Source organism: Alligator sinensis, unplaced genomic scaffold (genome assembly GCF_000455745.1).
Source record: "Alligator sinensis unplaced genomic scaffold, ASM45574v1 scaffold787_1, whole genome shotgun sequence".
In the NCBI taxonomy this organism is placed as follows: Eukaryota; Metazoa; Chordata; order Crocodylia; family Alligatoridae; genus Alligator; species Alligator sinensis.
Genome location: NW_005841911.1, coordinates 825703 through 846448, shown reverse-complemented (window position 1 = coordinate 846448; position 20746 = coordinate 825703). Strand labels below are relative to the sequence as shown.

The window sequence follows — 20746 nt, the reverse complement described above, 5'->3', positions numbered from 1 at the left end:
TCATATATATTTGAAAAATGGGACTTTATTCATCTCTAGTGGATAATAAATTTTCTGTCTTTCAAATAAATTTGGGATATGAGAGGTCTAATTGTGAATTGACCTTGATTTTTGGTTTAATATTCAGTAGATATTCTTGCTAGAAGATGCAGCAGTTTCCACTTTTACTTTTCAGAAAGTCAGCAGTTCTCTTGATTTACCTGCTATGATATAAATATGCACTTAAAAAAACACTTAACTTCACGCATTGTTTTTGTGAACCACAGGATGTACAATACACGGATATCGATTATATGGAAAGGCAGTTAGACTTCACTCTTAGCCCACACTTCTCTGGATTGCCAAAACTTGTTGACAAAATGAAAGCAGAAGGAATGAGATTCATCATTATTCTGGTTAGTCTTCAGGCCTTCCCTCCCTCCTCAAATTGCTATTCACCGTGGCAGGATATATCTCATTCCTGATACATATTACTTCATTTCTAGGCTTGATTTCTGAACACAAATTTAAAATAGTTTTTCCTTTAATTTTAGGATCCAGCAATTTCTGGAAATGAAACCAATTATCTAGCCTACACAAGGGGCTTACAGAATGATGTCTTTATCAAGTGGCCTGATAGTAATGATATCGTATGGGGAAAGGTACTGTTTTTGGACAATTGATGTCATTAGAGACAGCATGTCTGAGTATGATTTTATGTTAGCATGGCTAAGTAGTGATTTGACCTTGAGCTACAAGCATCTACAAGAGGAAGAGGGTTCTGATTCTAGAGAGTCCTTTTAATAATGTAGAAAAAAGATATGATGACATTTAGTATTTAGAAGCTGAAGCTAGACCAGTTCAGAAGTTCTTTAGCCTGCATTATAAGGAAATCTAAGACAATTATAAAAATCCCCTTCAGGTCTTAACATTTATTATAGCAGTAGCAAATCTAAGGGGATATTATTCTATCTCTTCAATTAGGAGAGAAGTCCTGTTTTTTATGCCAGCATCTTCACAAAGCAAATCCCAAAGGCAAATTCAATAGGAACTCTCCACAAAAAGCTAATCATATGTCTCAGTTCACATCAAAATATGTAAAAGTAAAATCCTCATGAGAATAATGCCTAATGATACTGAGTGAGGCTTACTAACTGGATTTTACTACTGAAACCCAACATCTGTAAGTCCACCTGGAATAACATAGCTGAATAATGAACTGTCATCAACACCCATCCATGCATGATGCAAAATGTTCATGCTACCTCTGGTGGTACCAGCGGATTAGGCCAAAGGAAAATGTGTACATGGAATAGTGTCATTCCTTTTTCTTCATGCACTATTCAGGACTTGAGATGGTTGGCTGGGGAAATAACCCCAGATGAAGGTGCCTGGAGGAAGCCCTTGTTCCATTTAGGAAGGGAACTGCAGAGGTGGTATCACACTATAGAGTCTTGTCATCTCTGCATGGAAGACCATGGGTCCTAACTATTTTCTTGAGATCTGCATGGGTTGAGTGAGTTTTGGAGGCTGAACACAAGCTGTTTTGAAGAGGGATAATGTACATACCCTTCCAAAGAACCAACAACACTTTTCCTGTCCTTTCCATTAGTTTTCTTATCTAAAGAGAGCATGGTTTTTACAGCTTTTATTTATTTCTCCCTTAATACTGATTTTCTATGGACTGGTACCCCTGAGATGAACTATGCACACAGAAGGGTTTCCCTTCATTTTAACAGTAATCTCTTTAAAAAATAGAGTGGCCTGGGCCTGTATGTTCTAATGAAATTCAAATCTTAGCAGTATCAGCGATGGGTGGAACACATACCTTATTACTGATAATTATGTGAAAAATTGGTCTGAGTTCAATTTTATACAAAAATGAGTCCTATGTTCTTTCGATAAAGAGGTTGCATCTCTTGTAGTAATAGCTATCAGCCTTAGAAATAGTCTTGCTGGAGAGGAACTTGGTTTGAAAGGACACAGTTACTATTGAATCAGTGAGGAAGGATCAGGAAATATTACTGTGGGTGATCACAAGAGTCCCTTTAAAGAAAAGAAACAGCTTGGGGGGGGGCGGGGGCGGGGGCTTCAAAATGAGAGTCTAAAACAGAGTTTGTCATACATTATGTAACTACCGTGTTTGTACTGATCTTTTAAATAGTTGTTTTCCTTTTAATAGGTCTGGCCAGATTATCCTAATGTTATTGTTAATGATTCCTTACCCTGGGAAACCCAAGTGGAAGTAAGTATGTATGCCATTGTTAGCACGATCATTTCCTACTGACACCAAGCCACACGGGCAGAGGGAACAACACATCTGTTCAAAATAGTAGAATAACTATGTAATGAAGTGGTTCTCAAACTTTTTGGACTTGAGGCACCCCTCCATATTGAATGGCATCCAGTTTCAAAAAACTATATATATATTACAGAGCTTAGCTCCTTGCAGAGGGGCTGGGCATTGGAGGTGGATTGGCCGGGCAGGGACAAGCCTGAGCCCACACTTCTCTAAGACCATTTATGCTGTTCTGTTTTAGGGTTTTATGCCAAGACCAAATGAGCCGCTAGTGTTCATTTATACTCTGACAATGTAAAGTGGCCACAAAGTTGGTGTACATGTAATTTTTGCTTGATTTAAGAACTCGTTAAACTACCAAAGTGGAGTACAGCTGTTTTAATATGAGTGAAAAGAGACCCTGAGAGTCAGAAACTTGAGGATGAATTCATGATTCTACAATGATTAGAAGTGTTCTTTTAAATAAAACACTTTGCTTTTATGTAAATTTGTCTATTCCAATAAACAAAGTCATTATACTTTGACTACTAAGTAGCCAATTATCAGTGTTTATTTGTGAAAAAAAACAAAATTGAAATTCACCTTTGCAAGCAACACTTTCTTCTTCCATCTCTCTGCATTTATTATTCACTTAAAAATAGCCAAACAATTTTTCTTTTATTATTCTAATAAATTTTAAATCCCTTTTAATCTGCTAGCATTTTAAGCACTCCTGAAGATTAGTTTATTTTTTTCTGGGTTTTTTATGTCAACACACAAAGGAGAAATGCATACGTGTTGATTACATAAAATCAATCTAAAAGGCATATATGTCTACCACAAATAAAGCACTAAATGGCAGAGGGAAAGAAAAGAGAGGGAGGGATAAGAGAGGAAAACATAAAGTATGTAAGGAATAATAATCACTAAACTTAATTTTGAATTTAGTTACCAACATCTTCTAAAAAATCTTTTTATATGGCATTAAACTTTTGAAAGCAGTTACAGTTGCAAAACCCAGTTTTTTCCATGGATGCTAGTTGTGACATTTGATAATCAGAGATTTTATGCCTGTGTTTGCATATTTCAGTTACAAAATCCATAAACTATGAAAAACTTTTACTGTTGTAAATGCAGTGGTTCCATCTATTTCTAAGTATCTATCATTTTTGCAGCTGTACAGAGCTTACGCAGCTTTCCCAGACTTCTTCCGTAACACCACAGCTCAATGGTGGGAAACGGAAATAAGAGAATATCACACTAATCCTAATCAGCCTGAAAAAAGTGTAAAGTTTGATGGCCTTTGGATTGTAAGTATTTATATTTTATCTTCTGAATTAAAACCTGTTTTAAATTTCGGAGGCTTTTCTGAGGCTAGGGTTTATACTAAAATTTGGTTGTAAACCTTAATGCTATTGGACTGCAAAGCTCAGGGCAGTCCTGGAAAAGAATTTTCCCAGAGGTTTACCTGTTCAGATCCAGACTATTAAGAGATGGTGGCCATGTACAGTGAGTACACCCAAAGCTAAATTACTTCAAAAGAATGGGAGAAGCAAGGATTTTTGTGGGTGATATCTTTTATTGATTGGGATAGACTTGCAAAGCATTCTTCACCAGCTCTGAGGAAAGAAGCAGGTGCAGCAATGGCTGTTTTATTAAGACACTGCTGTTTGCCACTAGGCAGTCCTAATTTTTTCATTATTGAGATATTTTAGTTTCATTACCTTATTGGCATTATTGTGCTTTTTGTATCTCCAGCTATTGTTTTTTAGGTTGATCCTACTGTTATTCACATCTTTAGGGCTGTCCACAACATGAGGTTATCAAACAATTTTCCATAATTATTCTCTCTGCAGGACAAACTACAGAACTGCACTACATGAGGGTTTTTAGTTTATTTCTAAAATGGAATGGATACAATTTCTGTTGGAGATAAAATATTAATATATTGTTATATCCCTAGTATACGTTAATATTGTTGACATTTTTCAGTAATGCTACCCATGGCTAGATACAGATATTCAGAAAGCCCAAGGTAGAATTGATCTAAATTACACAGTTTTCTGTAAGTGGCACAGGCTGTGTGTAGACGAAACAAGAGGCATGTGTACATGACACTTTAAAGTGGGCTAAATGCTTTTGCACTGCTTTAATGTTGTTGGTGTTTGCGTGCATCCGTAGCGTATTCACATTCCAGCCTCTGTAGGAAATTCAGCTGCATTATGCGCCTTAAATGACTTGGGGTGCAGCAAACTAAAACTCCTCAAAGGAGTCCCTACAGCCATGGAACGAAGCGCTGGGCTCCATGCACCTCCATGGCTCTAAGTCAGCAGAATGTGTACATGACCCAGGGGGTTAATCAGCCCTAAATTGAAGCGGTGTTTTTTTAAAACCCACTGCTTCAATTTAGGACCCACATTTCATCTACATATGCCTGTAGTTTTGATCATTAATGAACAGAATGCACATTCACCCTTTGGTAGGGTTGCAAGTCTTTGATGGGGTTCTGCCATTTTAAAACTAGTCTATATGTGCCAAATTTCTGTTCTGTTATGGGTATAGATTGGTTCTGTGTGCTAACTTCTGTTCTGTTTCATCAGAAACTGCTCTATACTTGTATTATAGTGGTAAAAGTGCAGTGTCTATACCTGGCTTGATTGTTAGTTAAACCAGTAGACAACATAATGGAGCAACTGTAGCTACACACAAACTATTAAATGTTTCAAAATTCAGAGATGCAAGCATTCATACATCTGTACTCTGTCTTGTTCTCGAGGTAGTGGGATTTATAAAGAGAGACTGAGAGGATGCACGCTATGTGATCAAAATATTGACACCAGCCAGCGTGCACTCTGTCATAATGAGATCAGAGTCTAAGAATAAAGTTTCAGTCCATTACTCAGGATGCTGCAAAACCCTTGGGCTGGATCCAAGAATAAAGGACTTAGGGACTTAAAATGGGGCTCAGGTTGAATTTAGGCTTCATAAAATCCAAATCTGCAATCCTGAAAAACTTGCTAAGCCATTGTCAAACTTTGAAGGCACCTGATGTTCATGGCGCTGAATTTTTTTACTTTAAAATTCTTTAAGCATATAAAGGCTTCATTTCTGGGCATATGCAAAAGCACTTCACTTTTGATAGGAATGAGCAACTTCAAGTACAGGTCACACCTAACCCTGGTGTGGGTCAGGATATGGAAATGAGGCTTTCCTTTGCTGAAGTCCATTGAATGGTTTGATAAGCATTTTCAAAGCATGCATATCACAATACTGAAATAACTCCCTACAAAATACTATTCTTTCCACCCCTCCCAGTGTATGTTTCACATAATTGTTTAGTAGCAAGAACACTTTCTCTAGAACTGGGAGCATTGGGTTTGATTCATTAAGGAAACCAAACCTACAACTCTCTTCTCCTAGGTGAGCACCTTAACCATCAAGCTATTTTTTTTTAATATTAAATAGCCAGTAGTTGAATTATGACTTAGGAACAGGGGCCATTACCCAGGTCTCCCCTGCCCCTTCCCAGGTGAGCACTTCAATTATGTAGTTATACTCTTGCAGTCTGTCTTTTTCTGGTCTAATTTTAAGTTGAATTCCTTTCTTCACAATGGCACAGCATCCACAGGAGGAGTGGACCATGCCCTGCTGTCCCATCTAGGATAGTTTATACTAGAGAAAAAGTCTTAGAACATTTTCTTGAAAGTTGGGTTTTAATTTCCTCTGATGGAGGAAAAAAATGACCCTGGCTTCCCCGGTTCCTAGATGATTGGTCAATGAACTAGATGTATGTAAAAGGAGATCCACGTCCATTGTTCTCTGTTTAACAGTGAACTCAGAGTTTCTTTGAAACAAAGAAAGAGCATACATGTTGGGGAGGTAGGGAGCAAAGTTCTGGGCTTTAGGCGCTGTTTGGAAATCTTAGACCACATTCCATCATTTTTAAACCAGTCTATGTGTACCAAACCTCTGTTCTATTATGGGTATAGACTGCTTTCCAATCCCTTATAGACGTTGCACTTCTACCAGTATATCTGGCCTGTGGGTCACTAGTTAAGCCAGTGGACAACATAATGCAGCAAATGTAGCTCTCTAGAAACTATTACATGTAGCCTTGAGTCACTGTGACACAGGTTGGGTATATATAGGAGGAACAAAAAAAGGAGATTCCAAAAGGACCATGGAAGGTTAGGACTTCCAAAAGGCCTCTTACAGAGGCCAAAGGAAAATTATCTGTGAGTATCTTGGCAGGGAGCCTTTCAGATCACTAGTAATTATTTCTAGGAGCTTATTACAACTCATACATTGAGAAGGGAAATTTTAGAAAGTAAGAATTAGCACTTTGCAGGTTAAATCTCAAGAAGCAGCAATATTTTTCCTTCCTTTTTTTCTTAGAAATAAAAATTTTGAATATTATTATCTGAAATAAAGGTAAGTTGAAGAGACACAAATACTAAAAAAAAATTGCTTTACAAGCACCTGAAGGACTTTTTCTATGCCTCTGTTTGCAATAGAGGGTTCAATAGATAGTAGTGTATTATTGACACAAATAAGATTCATGTTGCAAGTATGTTTATATTATTTCTCATTATTTAGGACATGAATGAACCGGCAAGTTTTGTTAATGGTGCAGTTGGAGGCTGTAGAGATGCAATACTAAATTATCCTCCGTACATGCCACGTAAGTATAACAACTGTCACTTACTCTCTTAGGTCCCCCCGGTTATTATGTCATTTTCTTAAAATATTGCTTGGCCAAATTTTCAAGCATGGGATGCCTAAAGTCAAGACATGTAAATCCATGTCTTCAAAGCTTATGAATAGGGCCGTACTGGATTAACCGTTGAAGTGGGCTGTGCCGCAGCTCCTTTAATCTTACAAATTCTCCTGAACACCCTGCTGTTGGTGATTGGTGGAGGGGCCCTGCTTGCAACTCATTCCTGATCAGCAGGGAAGCAAAAACCATGGGTTTAAGCTTGGCACCAATTTTGTCTCCTCACCAGTCAGCAGCAAGCAGTGGGGCCACTGGGGCCCCTCAGCCAATCAGTGGCAGGGAGACAAAAACAGCACCAAGTTTAAACCCACAAATTTCACTTCTCTGCTGATCAAGAATGAGCTGCAAGCGAGGCCCCTCCACCAATCATTTGGTGGGGGGAGGGAGATGCAAAGGGGAACCTGCAAGATTAAAGGAACTGCAGCACAGTCCACTTGTGCCCTGAATCCGGTAGGGCCCTACTTATGAGCTCTTGCGGCAGAAACTGGTTTCTTAAGACATCTAAAGCTGTTTACATATGGATTTAGATACCTGACTTCAAACACAAACAAAAATGTAGATCCAAGTGTTTTTTTTTCCCTAGTTTATAAGTTATGGAAATTTGTTTCTTCAGATGAACAATAAAGTTCAGTTTTAAGGATTTAAAAAGTATTCCTCTTGGTTCCCATCTCTAGCAATGGGCCTGATTTAAAAACCTTAATTTTAAGGTAATGGACTTAAGGAATACACTTTAGATACTCAATCCAATAAAAATGTTCTTCAGTCACCCTTGAGTACCACCATATAGAAACTCCAGAACCAAGCACTGCTGCCTCTGTTAATGAACAATTTGTGCTCAAATTGTTAGAATATTGGGACTTCAGCAGAAATGTACATGACATGTAGTTATTTAGGTGGATATTTCAAAGGTAGAAAGGATAATTATGCACTCAAATTCCTCTGAAAGTCCTTTTCTCCTCTGAACACCTCTGACCTAATGCATTGCTCATATTTTCATTACATTGTCATCTGCTTACTAATTTTTTCAAACCTCTTGCATAGTATCTCAGTATAAATTTGTGCAGCTATCACCAGTTGCATACTCACTCATAGGCATTTTCCATTCTGCAGGTGATATGGATGATACATAGAGATGCTTATAAAGTGTTAGGATATCCTTTGCTGTTCGTGTAGGCTAAGGAGTCAGTATTACTTTCATAGTCCCTTATTAATACACAGGAGTACTGGAGACTGCCAGTATTCACATGCTGGGCATTTAAAAAAGCAAAAAGAACTTGAAGAATGTATTGCATTGGAAGGTAGAGGAGAATGGAAAGAGAGAGAAAACTCAGATACTGATAAAAAAGTAATTATTTAGTTTGTTAAATATACTTAGTTATTTGAGAATGCCAATATTAAAATTTCATTTCCATTAGATTTGGAATCACAGTCACTTGGATTGAATCACAAAACCTTGTGCATGGAAAGTCAACAGTTCCTGCCAGATGGAAGTCCAGTTAGACATTATGATGTGCATAATCTCTATGGATGGTCACATGCTAAACCTACCTACGAGTAAGGTTTTTTTCTTCTCTTTTTGAACAGTCTCTTTATGCTGTAGTCCCATATGCTGTAGGTGCTTCTTTACTGAAAATAGCAATGGATGAATCTACACAATGTTTATTGCAGTTGCCTAATTAGCTCTGCAGTAAACATTTCAGTATCTACACATGTGGCCCTGTTAGGCTGCATTGAAATTAATAAAGTCTGCAGCAGGTTAGTACTTGCAAATAAAAGTACTATTCTGCTGCAGAGGGTTTTTTTGTGCACAACAGCACACATGTAGATGCTGACAGGGCTGGCTGGGGTATGAGAGTGCTTCAGTGCAGGGGCTGCCTGCTGGCTAGCCCTATGCTGAAACACCATTATGTCCCAGCCAGCCCCTCTGCAGCATGTTGAGCCAGGTGAGAGCAGCCCCAGGCTGGCAGGCTGACCCCCGGGACCCTCTGCCAGCCAGGGCTGCTCCAACCCAGCTCAACGGGCTGTGGTCCTGGGTGCACGTGGAAATGCAGTGCCTGGCAGCAATAAACTCTGGTGCAATATGCACCGAATTTATTACTTCACATAAATGTGCATGTGTAGATGTGCCCCATGAGATGCATTCAAAGATTTAAACAAATATTACAAGGTGCAACAATTATCGTTGTGAAAATTGCAGGCCATTTCTATTTTATTTTACATTGTTCTAGAAAATTAACTTCTAAATTCATGCTTTGTGTCCAGTAATTTATATTTGTGACCCAGTTTGGGATTTATTAGCCACATTCAATTGATAACCTTTGCTTTTTCTTCACTTTAATTCTTCCTAAGTTCAAGAATGAGTTGTTTCAAATGTATAACAAGCATAGTTCTCCAGTAGCTTTGAGTGCAATAATGACGTAGATACTTTGACTTTTCTGGCGTTAGATATGTTAACAGGATAATATATTATGTACTAAGTTCTTAATTCTGATGACCTTGCACGTAGTGTATTCAAGTCATGGGGAAGGGCTGGGGCAAAGAAAAATCTTGCTCTACCTGACTTTCATTCCTGCCTTCTCCTGACCCATCTTAGGCCCAAATTGCTCCCTGTACAATTAACAACTACAACTGTTCTAATTTACTCTGGCTAGTACTGTCATTTAGGGTCTGCTCGGGGCTGGGGACTGGCAGAACATACTGTGCTATTATGTCCTTTGTCCTTTTATCCCACCCTCTGTCCTTAATCCCACCCACTTTTCCCCACTCTGAAATGTTCTCTGCCCACCTGCAGCTTGCTCTGGTGTGCCCATTTCCTTTGCAAACAAGTATTTTACCAGCAAATGCTAGTATAAAGCCAATATGACAGCTTTGCCCTGGGATTCTTTCCCTGCCAGAAAAAAACTCAGTTTTGCAAAGCAGCTGTTATTTTGAAAATGCCCCCTTCAAAAATAAATTCTCAGGTAGCCTAGACCTGCTGTGGCTGCAGCTACTCTGCCTGTCCATCCTCCCTTTTATATTGACTGTGGTGCAAGTTTCCTCTGCATGTGAATCCCAGCTGTTGCAACAGTCCTCAGGGAATTGTTGATATCTAGTATATATTGGGTCATCCATGTGTCTGTTTTCATTTTACACTTGGGACCAACTTGGTGTTTGAATGGCTCCAGGGTCAACAGGTCATAAACAAGATATAAAGCATCCTTTCCACTTCCCACTCCAAGCAGTTCTTATTTCAGCTGGTCACAAAGCTGATAAATTTGAAAAGGCAGAATCGAGTTGAAAAAGTCACCTGTGTAAAGGAACAGAGGGAAGGTTACCTATAAGGATACCATGTGCACCCATTTTAAATTAACATCGTTCTTTCTTGATCATGAAGAGTTCCTGGTCATGAAGAATTCACATTCTTATGACCAAATCTCTCAGCACAAAAAGGTACAAAGAATGATGCTATATTTAAGCATTTGGCTCTTTTGTGTTTCTCTTTCTTCTCTTGGTGGTGGTGATGTGGGGATGATCACACTTCACATGTTCTAGAGTTTCTTGCTCGGTACCATGATCTTCATGAGGTTTATGCAAAGAGGAGGAGTAAAGGATTCAGAAACAGCTTGCAGTGGAACAGTTAACTGAAGTCAGGACCTGGAAATGTAATATATTTTTAATAGGAACACTGTATGTACGTGTCAAGGACAAGTAGACACGGTTTCTATACTTGTGAAACCAGTGAGGCCCTGAATTGGGTTGCACTGCTTCATGCCCTGCTACTCCCCCAAGTGGATGCTGGACCCTCGCAGCTCTTTCCACCTGCTCTGACCTTTCAGGGGACCATCCTGTTGTCTTGCCTGGCGCATCTTCATGTTGAAGTTAAACAGGAAGGCTACCCTTATAGATCAATGGGCTCTCTCCAGCTTCTTGTCAGGCTCAACTGAGCCTGCTTGATTCAGAGCCCTGACATACTTCACCATCTCTCCATGTCAAGAACACTGCCTCTTAGGGGCCTTTCAGGACTTAAACATTTGTCCAGGCATTGGCCCTCTGGTCTTGGCTCTCTTGCTCTAGCTGGGCCCCTCATCCCTAGGTCCATTGCCCCAGACCCCAGGATCCTGGGTTCCCCAGCTCCAGCCTTGCCCTCCTGATTTCTGGGCCTCTTGGGTTCTGGGCTTGTGCCCTCAGTTTTGGGCGATTCAGGCCTTCTTTCCTCTTCCATCCTTTCTGGGGTCTGATCCCATGCCCACAGTCTATTTTATTACAGGTTCAGATCCTCAGTTTGCAACCTAGTCCTCCAGCAACAGTAGCAGTGCACTCCTTTGGGCCTGCCCGCAGCCTCCAAGCCTTCCCTCACAGCCACTCCCCTTTCTCCACTATTTAAACAGAAGCACAGATCTAAGCCGAAAACTGCTTCTGAACTGAAATCCTTCCTCCCTGCCTGGGGCCATGTCACACCACAATAAAAAAATAAATGTATAACCAGAATAACTAACTTAGCTTTGATGCCTGGTACTGCTGGAGCTTCCTTTTAGCCCTGCTAGGATCTGGAGCTCCCTAGGCAGGCCAGGTCCCATTCCCCTCTGCCTTGGCATTGGTCCTGGCTGTAATAGGGAACCCTTTTCCCTATTATGGGGGTTGTCAAATGGGGGTACACGTACCTCCAGGGGTACTTTGAAAGGTCCCAGGGGACACGTGGGGGTGGGCGGGGATGGAGTGCTGTCCTGCTTCACATCTGTCTGCCCGCCACCCCCCCACCCACTTTCTGACCAGCCACTCACCCTCCCCACACACACTTCACATCTTGCTGCTTGCCACCCCCACCCCCTGCTCTGTGTCCAGCCTCTCGCCACCCTCCCCATCCCGGGGTACACTTATTAAAAAAGAGGCCACCGGATTAAAAAAAGTTTGAAAACCCCTGCCCTATTACATATAAAGACAGGCTGTGTCTTTAAGGAGGCCAGCCTGGGGTGAAATCCATGCCACCCCAAGGGAATATATAAGAGGCCTAACCACAGGAACCAGGCAAGAGGGAGGACACAGCATAGAGACAGGAGCTTTGCCAGTGGAAATATGAGCTAGCTGAAGAGGCACAGGTAGCTAAGCCCTGAAAGGCAAGCCAGGTCTGGGAGACTTCAGTTAGGATCCTTTTCTCAAGTGACACTTTGAACATTGATTTACATTACAGTTTAGGGAAAAAATAGTGTCCAAGCAAAACAGATATTTAAGAAAAGTCTCTTTTAGTGTCTCATGTTTCTGTGTGCGCCTCGTCTTTAAATACAATACATTTAGTCCTTTCTCTTCTATCATGGTTTACTGCTGCTGGGACACAGGGAAACACTGTCACAAACAAATATAACTACTCTTTACGACTGTTTATTTCTGAAAAATGTATGTGAAAGATTAGGAATAAAATACGATTCTTTCTCAGAATGCAAAGCAGGAAATTGAATACAAAAGAGTAGCTGTCATAAATAAAAAATATGTATATACCAAGGTTTACAAGAGCTGACACTGTAGTTTACACTAGAAAATGACCTGTATCCTCAAATACAGTCCAGATCACTGAAGTCAGTAACCAACAACTTTAGGATTTTTTTTTTTCTTAGCATTTGACAAGTTTGCTTTCTCCATAGAGCTTTTTATGATTCATCCAGTCCTCCTTCCTTGGACAAACCAAGGTGTTTGTGTCCTCTTTCTAATTCTGTTCAAACCATGACAGACCTTTCTTAAAGTCGCTGGAATTCTTCCAGCAGAAACTAAAAGCTAATTTAAAAAAAAAAATCTCCTTTGGAGACATCCTTATCTCCCTTCCTTAGCCAATCACATCATAGGTGATGACTCAGCATTTGTCTCTAGTTCTTCCATGGAATAAAGGGAATAGTGTTCTTTTTTTCTATGTAGTAACTTAATGCAAGCAGTTCTGTCTCCATGATCATTGTGGTTTCTTCCTTCTTCTCACATGTCAAGACAGGGTATTTGAAGGTAGCATCTGAACTGGTATTAGACTCATAGGATGTGTCCAGACAAGTGTGGATGTATATGGGGGTGGGGGGGGGAGGGCAGGGAGGAGGGGGGTGACCCTGAGAGATCCTGGATTCAAAAAAAGCCCACACCAAAAAAGAGTGGAGTAGTGCACGTGGCAGCAGTGCATGCTTCCCAAAACCAGAGCAGAGCCTGGCCAGCCGGAGCCATACTCCAGCTGCCAGCCATGATTCCTGCCACAGCTTCAGCTCTAGGAGGCCCCCAGGACCACAGGAAAGGCACAGTTGCTGGCCCCAGCCTCCCCTACCACATCCTGAGTAACCTGCCATGCATCAGAGCACACATGGCATGGGTATTCCCCAGGGACAAGTAGCACTGGCACAAGAGACAGTCTGGGGAAATAAATGTCTGCAGTCATCTGGATGTGCCCATGAAGGCTCAAGCAGAAAGATCAAAGCATAGACTGATCTCTTCCCCTCCCTCTATGCACAAGTTGTATGATCTAACTTTGCCTACTGGAAGACTTTGAATGATAGCATCAAAGCAACTAGCCTGGCTATTTGCCCTTCAAACTGGATCTACATAGTACTAACAGTATTTTAGAAGAAGTGGCCCTTTCTGTGGCTAAAGGGAAAGACAGCATCCAGTTCAATCCTCTGCTCTTAAGCCTTAGAGGTGAACTGAATTCTGCATGAACAAGATGCATCCTCAGGACCCTCTCTCCCAAACTAAATTCTGAAACTTCCAGTGCTCTCCTTCCCTGCGACCATTTACACGACACTTTTAATTTCTTTGCCTAGGCCTAGTATCTGGGAAGATGCATCTCAGCTATAAAATGGGATACTAGCACTTGTTTACATCACAAGAGTGTAGAGAGTTTAAACATATTAAAGATTGTGAAGGGCGCAGTTACTGCAGTAATGCACACCAAACCTGTGCAACTGGCCATCTGCAAGCCACATGTAGCCTCCAAGAGGCCAGCATGTGGCATAAATGCTTAACATGTATCCTATAGGCCCCAGTGGTGACCTCTCCCATTGCAGCATGGTGATGGGGGGCCTGGGTATACTAGCCTAGCACACACAGCCACTTGTGCAGCCCAATTGGGGGCATAGAGGGCTTCTTACCACTGGCAGTGGTGGGCAGAATGCATGCCTATTGCACAGCAGTGGACCATGTGTTCCTGGTAGACAGCCCTGCCTTACATAAAGAGATGGTGCTGCTTCCCTTCACACCCACCAAAGTCTGCGAATACCTGTGTACATTTTTTAAGGGGATAATTCCCTTACTTTGTTGAGGTGAAATACATATGGCCTGACAAAGGGTAATTTATACACGAAAGCTTGCAAAGAAGAATTTTAATAAAAGATATCAGATTTACCCAAAGAACCTTGTCTGCCAGATGCACACATTACACTTACCAATATAAGTGATCAGAAACCAGTGTATACTCATAACAGAACAGAAGTTTGGTACACATAGACTGGTTTAAAAATGGTGAATGTGTGTTGTGTTCACTACCAACCTAAACTATGCCACTTACGGAAAACTGCCTAACTTAAATTGATTCCACCTCAAGCCTTCTGAATGTCTGTACCTAGCCCCAAAGCCCAAAGTCCTTGAAAGGTTACAAGAGTTACAGCGTCTTTTAGATGGCTGTAGCCATAGGGCCCAGGAGTCTTTGTAAAAGCTTACATGTCCTGTATGTGATCTTCCCAGTCTCCCAGTTTCTGTGACTTTTTACTTATCCCCACCTTCCCTCAGTGATTATTTTAATAAGCTGGAAAACATGAAGAAGTCCCCCAGGCACTCCCCCCCCCCCCCCCCCACAAGCAATTAAAAAGCCAAATGTAATATTTTTCAATTCTCAGACTTTAAAAGCCATTCTTAAACATTTTCCACAGCAGTGGAGGAAGCTTAAATACATTCAAGATTATGAAGTGTGCAGATACAGCAGTAATGAATGCCAAACCTCCATAACTGACATTAAGCGAGTGGTAATCACCCTTTCAGCATGTTCTATAAACCTAGCCCAGCCTTCCCATAACAGATACAAGGATGACCAGGAGATTCCCTGTATTTTTCCCCCTAGGTTTCCTGAGTCTCTAGCACCCCCAACCAACATGATAATTTATGCAGCGATTTCTTTGGCCCAGCAGAGTCTCTTCTGTGTCAACACAAGAAAGTTTGCTTTTACCCTACCAGTCTAGTGCAGCTGACAGGAATAAAGTATTCAGGGAGAAGGAGACAGTAGGATGGCTGCTGAAGGGCCTTGTTTAATACCTGTGCCATTTCCCTTTCTTACCACTCGATGGAGGTTCAGGTCTTATCCTTTAGCTTGGGCTGTAAGGACTTATGTTCTTATCTTGGGAGGTCCCTGATTCAGTCCCTGATGTTAACCAGTATGAAGGCTATTACACCTGCCAGTGGAAGAGGAAAAGGCTTATGATGAGAGGCAGAAGTGAAGGCAAAAGGCAAGCCAAGAGAGGAGAGATGAGCAAAGGTAAAATAGGAGTTGTAGATCATAGGAACATTCTCTTGGGAAGAATTGTAACTCGCTTTTAATTTGGGTTAGTTCTTTTGCACTTGGATAGTTGTGATACCAACGTCTGCAATCTGTATCCTTTAAAAGCATCATAATGAGAATGCATGCTTGTCTTGATTATATATACCTTAGTTTAAATATTCTACTAGTAGCTTATGTATGTAAATATTGCATGTGAAGATGATGAATGAACTTGCATGCCCAGATGGAAATGAGGACTTTTTGGTGCAAGTTTGAGAATCAGAGTCCCAAGTCCTATTAGGACCTTGACTGCTTATATTTAATACATCTTTCATTATTCAGTCACTACTGTACAGTGATCTCATTTGCAATAATGCTGTGGCAGCATAGACTTGAGCTGCCAAGTAAGTTCATGGGGTGTCAGAAAGGATTATAAAACTCACAACTCCATTTGGATGCAACTTTACTACCATTGGCACCTAAGCAAGATAGATTAAAGCTAGCTCAAGGAAATCTATGCATACTGCAGTTTTTCAATACAGATATAGTTATACTCTTAGTTTTGAGTTCAGGAGCTTTACAGTTGCTAACTTTTAGTAGATGCAATTCCTGAGCAACATTCTGGAAACAGCTTGCCCAAGTCTGATATTAAGGGAACTTAATTTCTTACTTAGCTGGGAGCAATTACTTGTACATTGATTCTAATGAGTTCATCCATATACATTTTTATGTTGTGTGATCCTAACTGCTGACCTACTTTATGAAATAAGATGGCCATGGCGATATTCCTAATATAGTTTAATTTGGAGGCAATTACTTGCCATCAAATGTTTTCTTGTTCCAGCACATTCAGACACAACATGTTGCATTTTCAACAGGGATTTCTATAATGAAACAGCTACCAAGGCCACGCTGGGACAATGCTGTGCATTGTAAACAAGATCAGTCAATCATAAGAGAACACTTGCTGCCACTCATTTACAAGACAGAACTGTTCTCAGCATTTTGATCAACTGTTAAGAACATTAATTACCCAACAATAACCTCAAGTAATTAAAGTAATTAAAATATGAAATACCTTTTGCTTCTAGGTATAGCTGTGATGGACTATTTTAATTATAGAGTTGATATTGTTTTGGCCTTACAGTATAAAGCATATGAGGGTATGTGAATTTATCATTTTAAATGCAGGCACCACACACCCATTTTTCAATTAACACGCTTAATAAAAAAAACAAGAAGTAATATTATAAAGAGAAAAGAGTGAACTTTTTATGTAAATGATATGCATGCAGCTTTTCTTTTAATAATTTATTTTCTCACTTTCAAGGCAAACTTTATTATATGTTAATTCCTTACTGAGTAATACTATCCTATTTTAGATAATGTCTGAGCTAATGATAATATATCTAGGTTGTTTCATTTCCAAGTCAATGAGCAAGCAAAGAAAAGCATTTTTCTGTGGATCTTAATGACCTTAAAGCCCTTGGTAACTTTGATATTATCATAAAGAAAGAAAATATCAAGGCCACTTGATCTTTTGACAGAGAGGATGGTATATTTGGCAGTGATCCAGTACATCACTGTCAGTCAAAGCTCTCACAGAATTGCTGACAGGACAATACAGAATCTCTGATCTTTATACTGTCAGCCAAATCAAAGTACAATTTGGATTTTGTCAGTAGACAATAATTTAACACTGAGGACAGTAGTATCATTACTTCTGAATAGTAAATGTACAATTAAAGGTATTTTCTTTTTTAAGAGGTCCAATAGCAGAAACGACTTAGATAAAAGAGACATTGCACACATTGTCATTATATCGAAAAATGAACAAAATAGCTATTTACAAATCATAAAGTTTCATTTTATCCTTCTTTATTAGTTTTAAGATGACCTAATGCCATAATTGAAGAAGTGCCATAATAGTAGAGTTGGGAGCAATGAAAGTCAAAAAACAGTTGTGAAATATCCCATGCTCTGAATTAATGGCAGGTGCAATATAGTTTGCATATGTAATCCTTATGACCGATGACTTTTGGCCATACTTTTGGAATGGATTTTAATTAGATCAAGCCATAGTGACTTGCAAAATTCAGGGATTAAAATATTGACATCTTTTTCTAGGAAAGAGTACTGGGCAGGGAAACTGAGCTGTGGTGAGGTAGTATTTTTCTGCTCAAGTCAGACACTGGAAACAATATTTCAGGGGAAACATGCTTCTTGATTCTTTTGCATTTCCTCTTCCAGGACTGTCTGTTGAAGCCAAATAATTCCACACAGAGATCAGGGACTTGGGGCTGAAGAGCACTGCTACAGAGAGTCTAGCTCTTTCGACTTTCCTAGTGCTAGGGGACTATATGACTTAATTTCCACCTTACTGTTAAAAGGTGGGAAGGCATGGCACTATGCTTTGTATCCTCCATAGAACAACTGCAGAGGATTAGCCACAGTTTATTTCTTCATGCGTTGTGAAACTAAACAGCTTAGCATTTCAAGAAATTCATTATCCCTATCCCCTAATCTGTGGAAATAAATTTAAACAAAATATACTGTAAGATAATTAAAGACTTTAGTAAAATGAATCTTTAAAATGTGTCCGCAACCAATAGTTACCACAAGTGTTCAGTGTGAAGGTAATTTATTGATAAAATCTCCCTAAAATGAAAGTTCAACAGTATTGTTATTGCCAAGCTTCCCCATAGTAATGAGAGTTGTTTTAAAAATAGATATTACAATAATGATAGATTTGGGGGGTTTTTTTGTATTTGTCTTCTGGTTTTGTAGCCTCAGAGCTCTGTGTTTTCCTTCCCCGGGTATTTTTAACAAGAGCTGAAATTCTCACCTAAGCAACCACTTCCCAGAATTAGGACTGTAAGACATCAGATATTGTGAAACTCTCAATAAAATCCCCAAAGTTGCCAGCACCAATACAGATATAAGTTCACTGTAATGGTTTTATAGTTCATTTGCAGTGGTTAAAGGTAAGCCCATTCAGAGAGAGCACAGCATGCACACAAGCACAAAGCTTCCACATCCATATGGGTTTTGAACATTACTTTTGAACAACCTTTCCTTCTGGCCTGACTTGAAAATATAGCAGTCTCTTGGCTGCCATGCTGGATTACTGTGATTCACTACTAAAATAGCTTCCAGACTGAATTAAAAGCCAGAATATTTTAAAGGAAAATTTAGTAGCTAGGAAGAAATTTTTATATATATTTTTTCCTTTCATGTAAGTGCTGTTCACGCACATACTTCAATCCTGCAAGCTGCTGAATGCCCTGACCCTGATCCCACAAAATACTTGAGGTGCATTCTGAATGTCTTCTATAGATGACATTTTCTTTTCATTTACTTTACTTAGATGCAAGTTCCAAAGCATTGTGCAAATAGGACAATTCAAGCAGGGCAGGAATGTGTGTGATAATATATTACCAAGAAATAAAAGATACTAGAAAAGTTATTGTTTATCTTGGAAGAAATAATTACAGTACATTAGTCTAGTTTAATTACTATGGTAATTTAAGTGACTTGTGTGTTTTTACTGTAATTATAGTGTCAGTAAAGCAGCAAATCCTGTAGAAGAATAAATAAATAGTGCCTTATTGAAGCAGCTGTTTAGGCTATTATTGTAGAGAGCAAAAGCGAGCAATGCAATTTCATCATTGTGGCTTTTTAACTAGTATTTTAGTTTAGTATTTTTGTGTAGTGATTCACAGCATGTGTTCACAGTTACACAGGAATAGTTCTAAGAGATCAAACCAGTGGTTCATATGACAAAGGAGGTAAAAAAACAGAGGTTTTACATGAAGATGCCAAAATACTTATAATGACAGTTAAAGGACAAAGGGAAATTTCTTATTTATGCTGTCAGCTAGTCATTGTCCCAATGTACATGTGTTTAATATCCCAGGGGGTAGGACTCTGATGTGTAAAGCCAGTTGCTATAGGTAAATATGCATTGTATAAAAAATATCCTTTTTCCTTCATAGTAAGGACCACAGCCCCATACCAATGGATATTTTTACCTGTTTTCGTGGATGTATTTGGTAGCCGTGTTGGTCTGCGACAAACAGAAATGCAAAACTCTAGAACTCTTGGTTCAGCACTGCTGCCTTTTATTAGACCAACTAAGAAATTGCAAAAAAAAAAAAATTTCTACAAGCTTTCAGGCGCACACACCCTTCCTCAGGCTCAGGGATCTCCCAGGGCTGCATGTACTTTTATGGAAGATTGTTCACCCATCTCTACTTCTCCTTATGGATAATTTGCATCAGCCATTGCCCCTGCAGGCCTCAGGGAGGAAGGTCAGAAGCAAAAGGAATGGTCTGTGACTCGTATAAGTGTCTTGTTGGAGAGCTTAGCCAGCAGGGTTGCTATATGTAAATTTACAGACTGTCCATAAAAATCCAGGATAAAAACATCTGTCTGAAAAGGCTGTAAAAAATATCGAGCTATCTGTAGAAACATTGAGCAATCCAGAGCTGATTGACAATCCCTCCTCAGAAATAAAGCTGGAGTTAAACATTGAAAGACAGACAGAGCAGAGGAGCCCCAGCTGGACTCTGAGTGGGAGCACAGCATGCTGTGCCGATCTCTGTCAGAGCTTTGTAGCCCATGGAAGCTTCTCGAGTCTCCCTGCCCCAAACATTTGCTGCTGCTGCCGGCTCCTGTCACCTGCCTATAATACTGCTGGGTTACAGGTAGGCAGACAATCCTTCTTTGGGGTGTCTCTGCTGGAATGGGGTGGTATGCAAGCCATTAACTGGCAGGGGTAAGACAGGGAGTGGGTTGGAGGGCATCAGTGTATGGAAGAAGTGAGTATGGGACCTCTGGGAGGGAGGGAGGGTGGGCAGGTCCTCTCCCCCTCAAGATCTCATACTCACTTCCACACACTCATGCCCCAGAGCAGAACAGTATTGGAACTGCGACAATAAATTGGGATATCCACACACTGAAGCCCTGGGTCAGCACAATATAAACCATTGCTGCAGTCAGGCAGGATTGCCAAACCAAGATTTATTTTTTTACTCCTGGTCTGCAAACTTTTACTGATAGCCAAACTTTTTTACTGTAGTCAGTTTTAAACCAAAACATTTGAACTTGGCCCTAATCTGGGAAAAAAAACGGGCTCAAGTGGCAAGCAGCCCTGTTCCCCAGGGGAAGAATGTTGGGGAATGAAGTCCAAAACACATCATTCTTCAATCTCTAGCACCCATTTAAGAAGCCACATTCTTGTTTG

At 40.1% G+C, this 20746-nt stretch overlaps 1 protein-coding gene across 2 annotated transcripts in view; it reads left to right on the top strand.

Moving 5' to 3' along the window:
* Positions 1-20746, top strand: part of LOC102369367 (maltase-glucoamylase, intestinal) — a 162435-nt gene that overhangs the window by 102568 nt on the left and 39121 nt on the right. For both annotated transcript variants that reach the window (XM_025198043.1, XM_025198042.1), the window contains 6 exons: positions 267-395; positions 534-641; positions 2162-2224; positions 3433-3567; positions 6854-6938; positions 8447-8585. In XM_025198043.1, coding sequence (XP_025053828.1) covers positions 267-395; positions 534-641; positions 2162-2224; positions 3433-3567; positions 6854-6938; positions 8447-8585 — 659 coding nt within the window. The remainder of the gene's footprint in view (positions 1-266; positions 396-533; positions 642-2161; positions 2225-3432; positions 3568-6853; positions 6939-8446; positions 8586-20746) is intronic.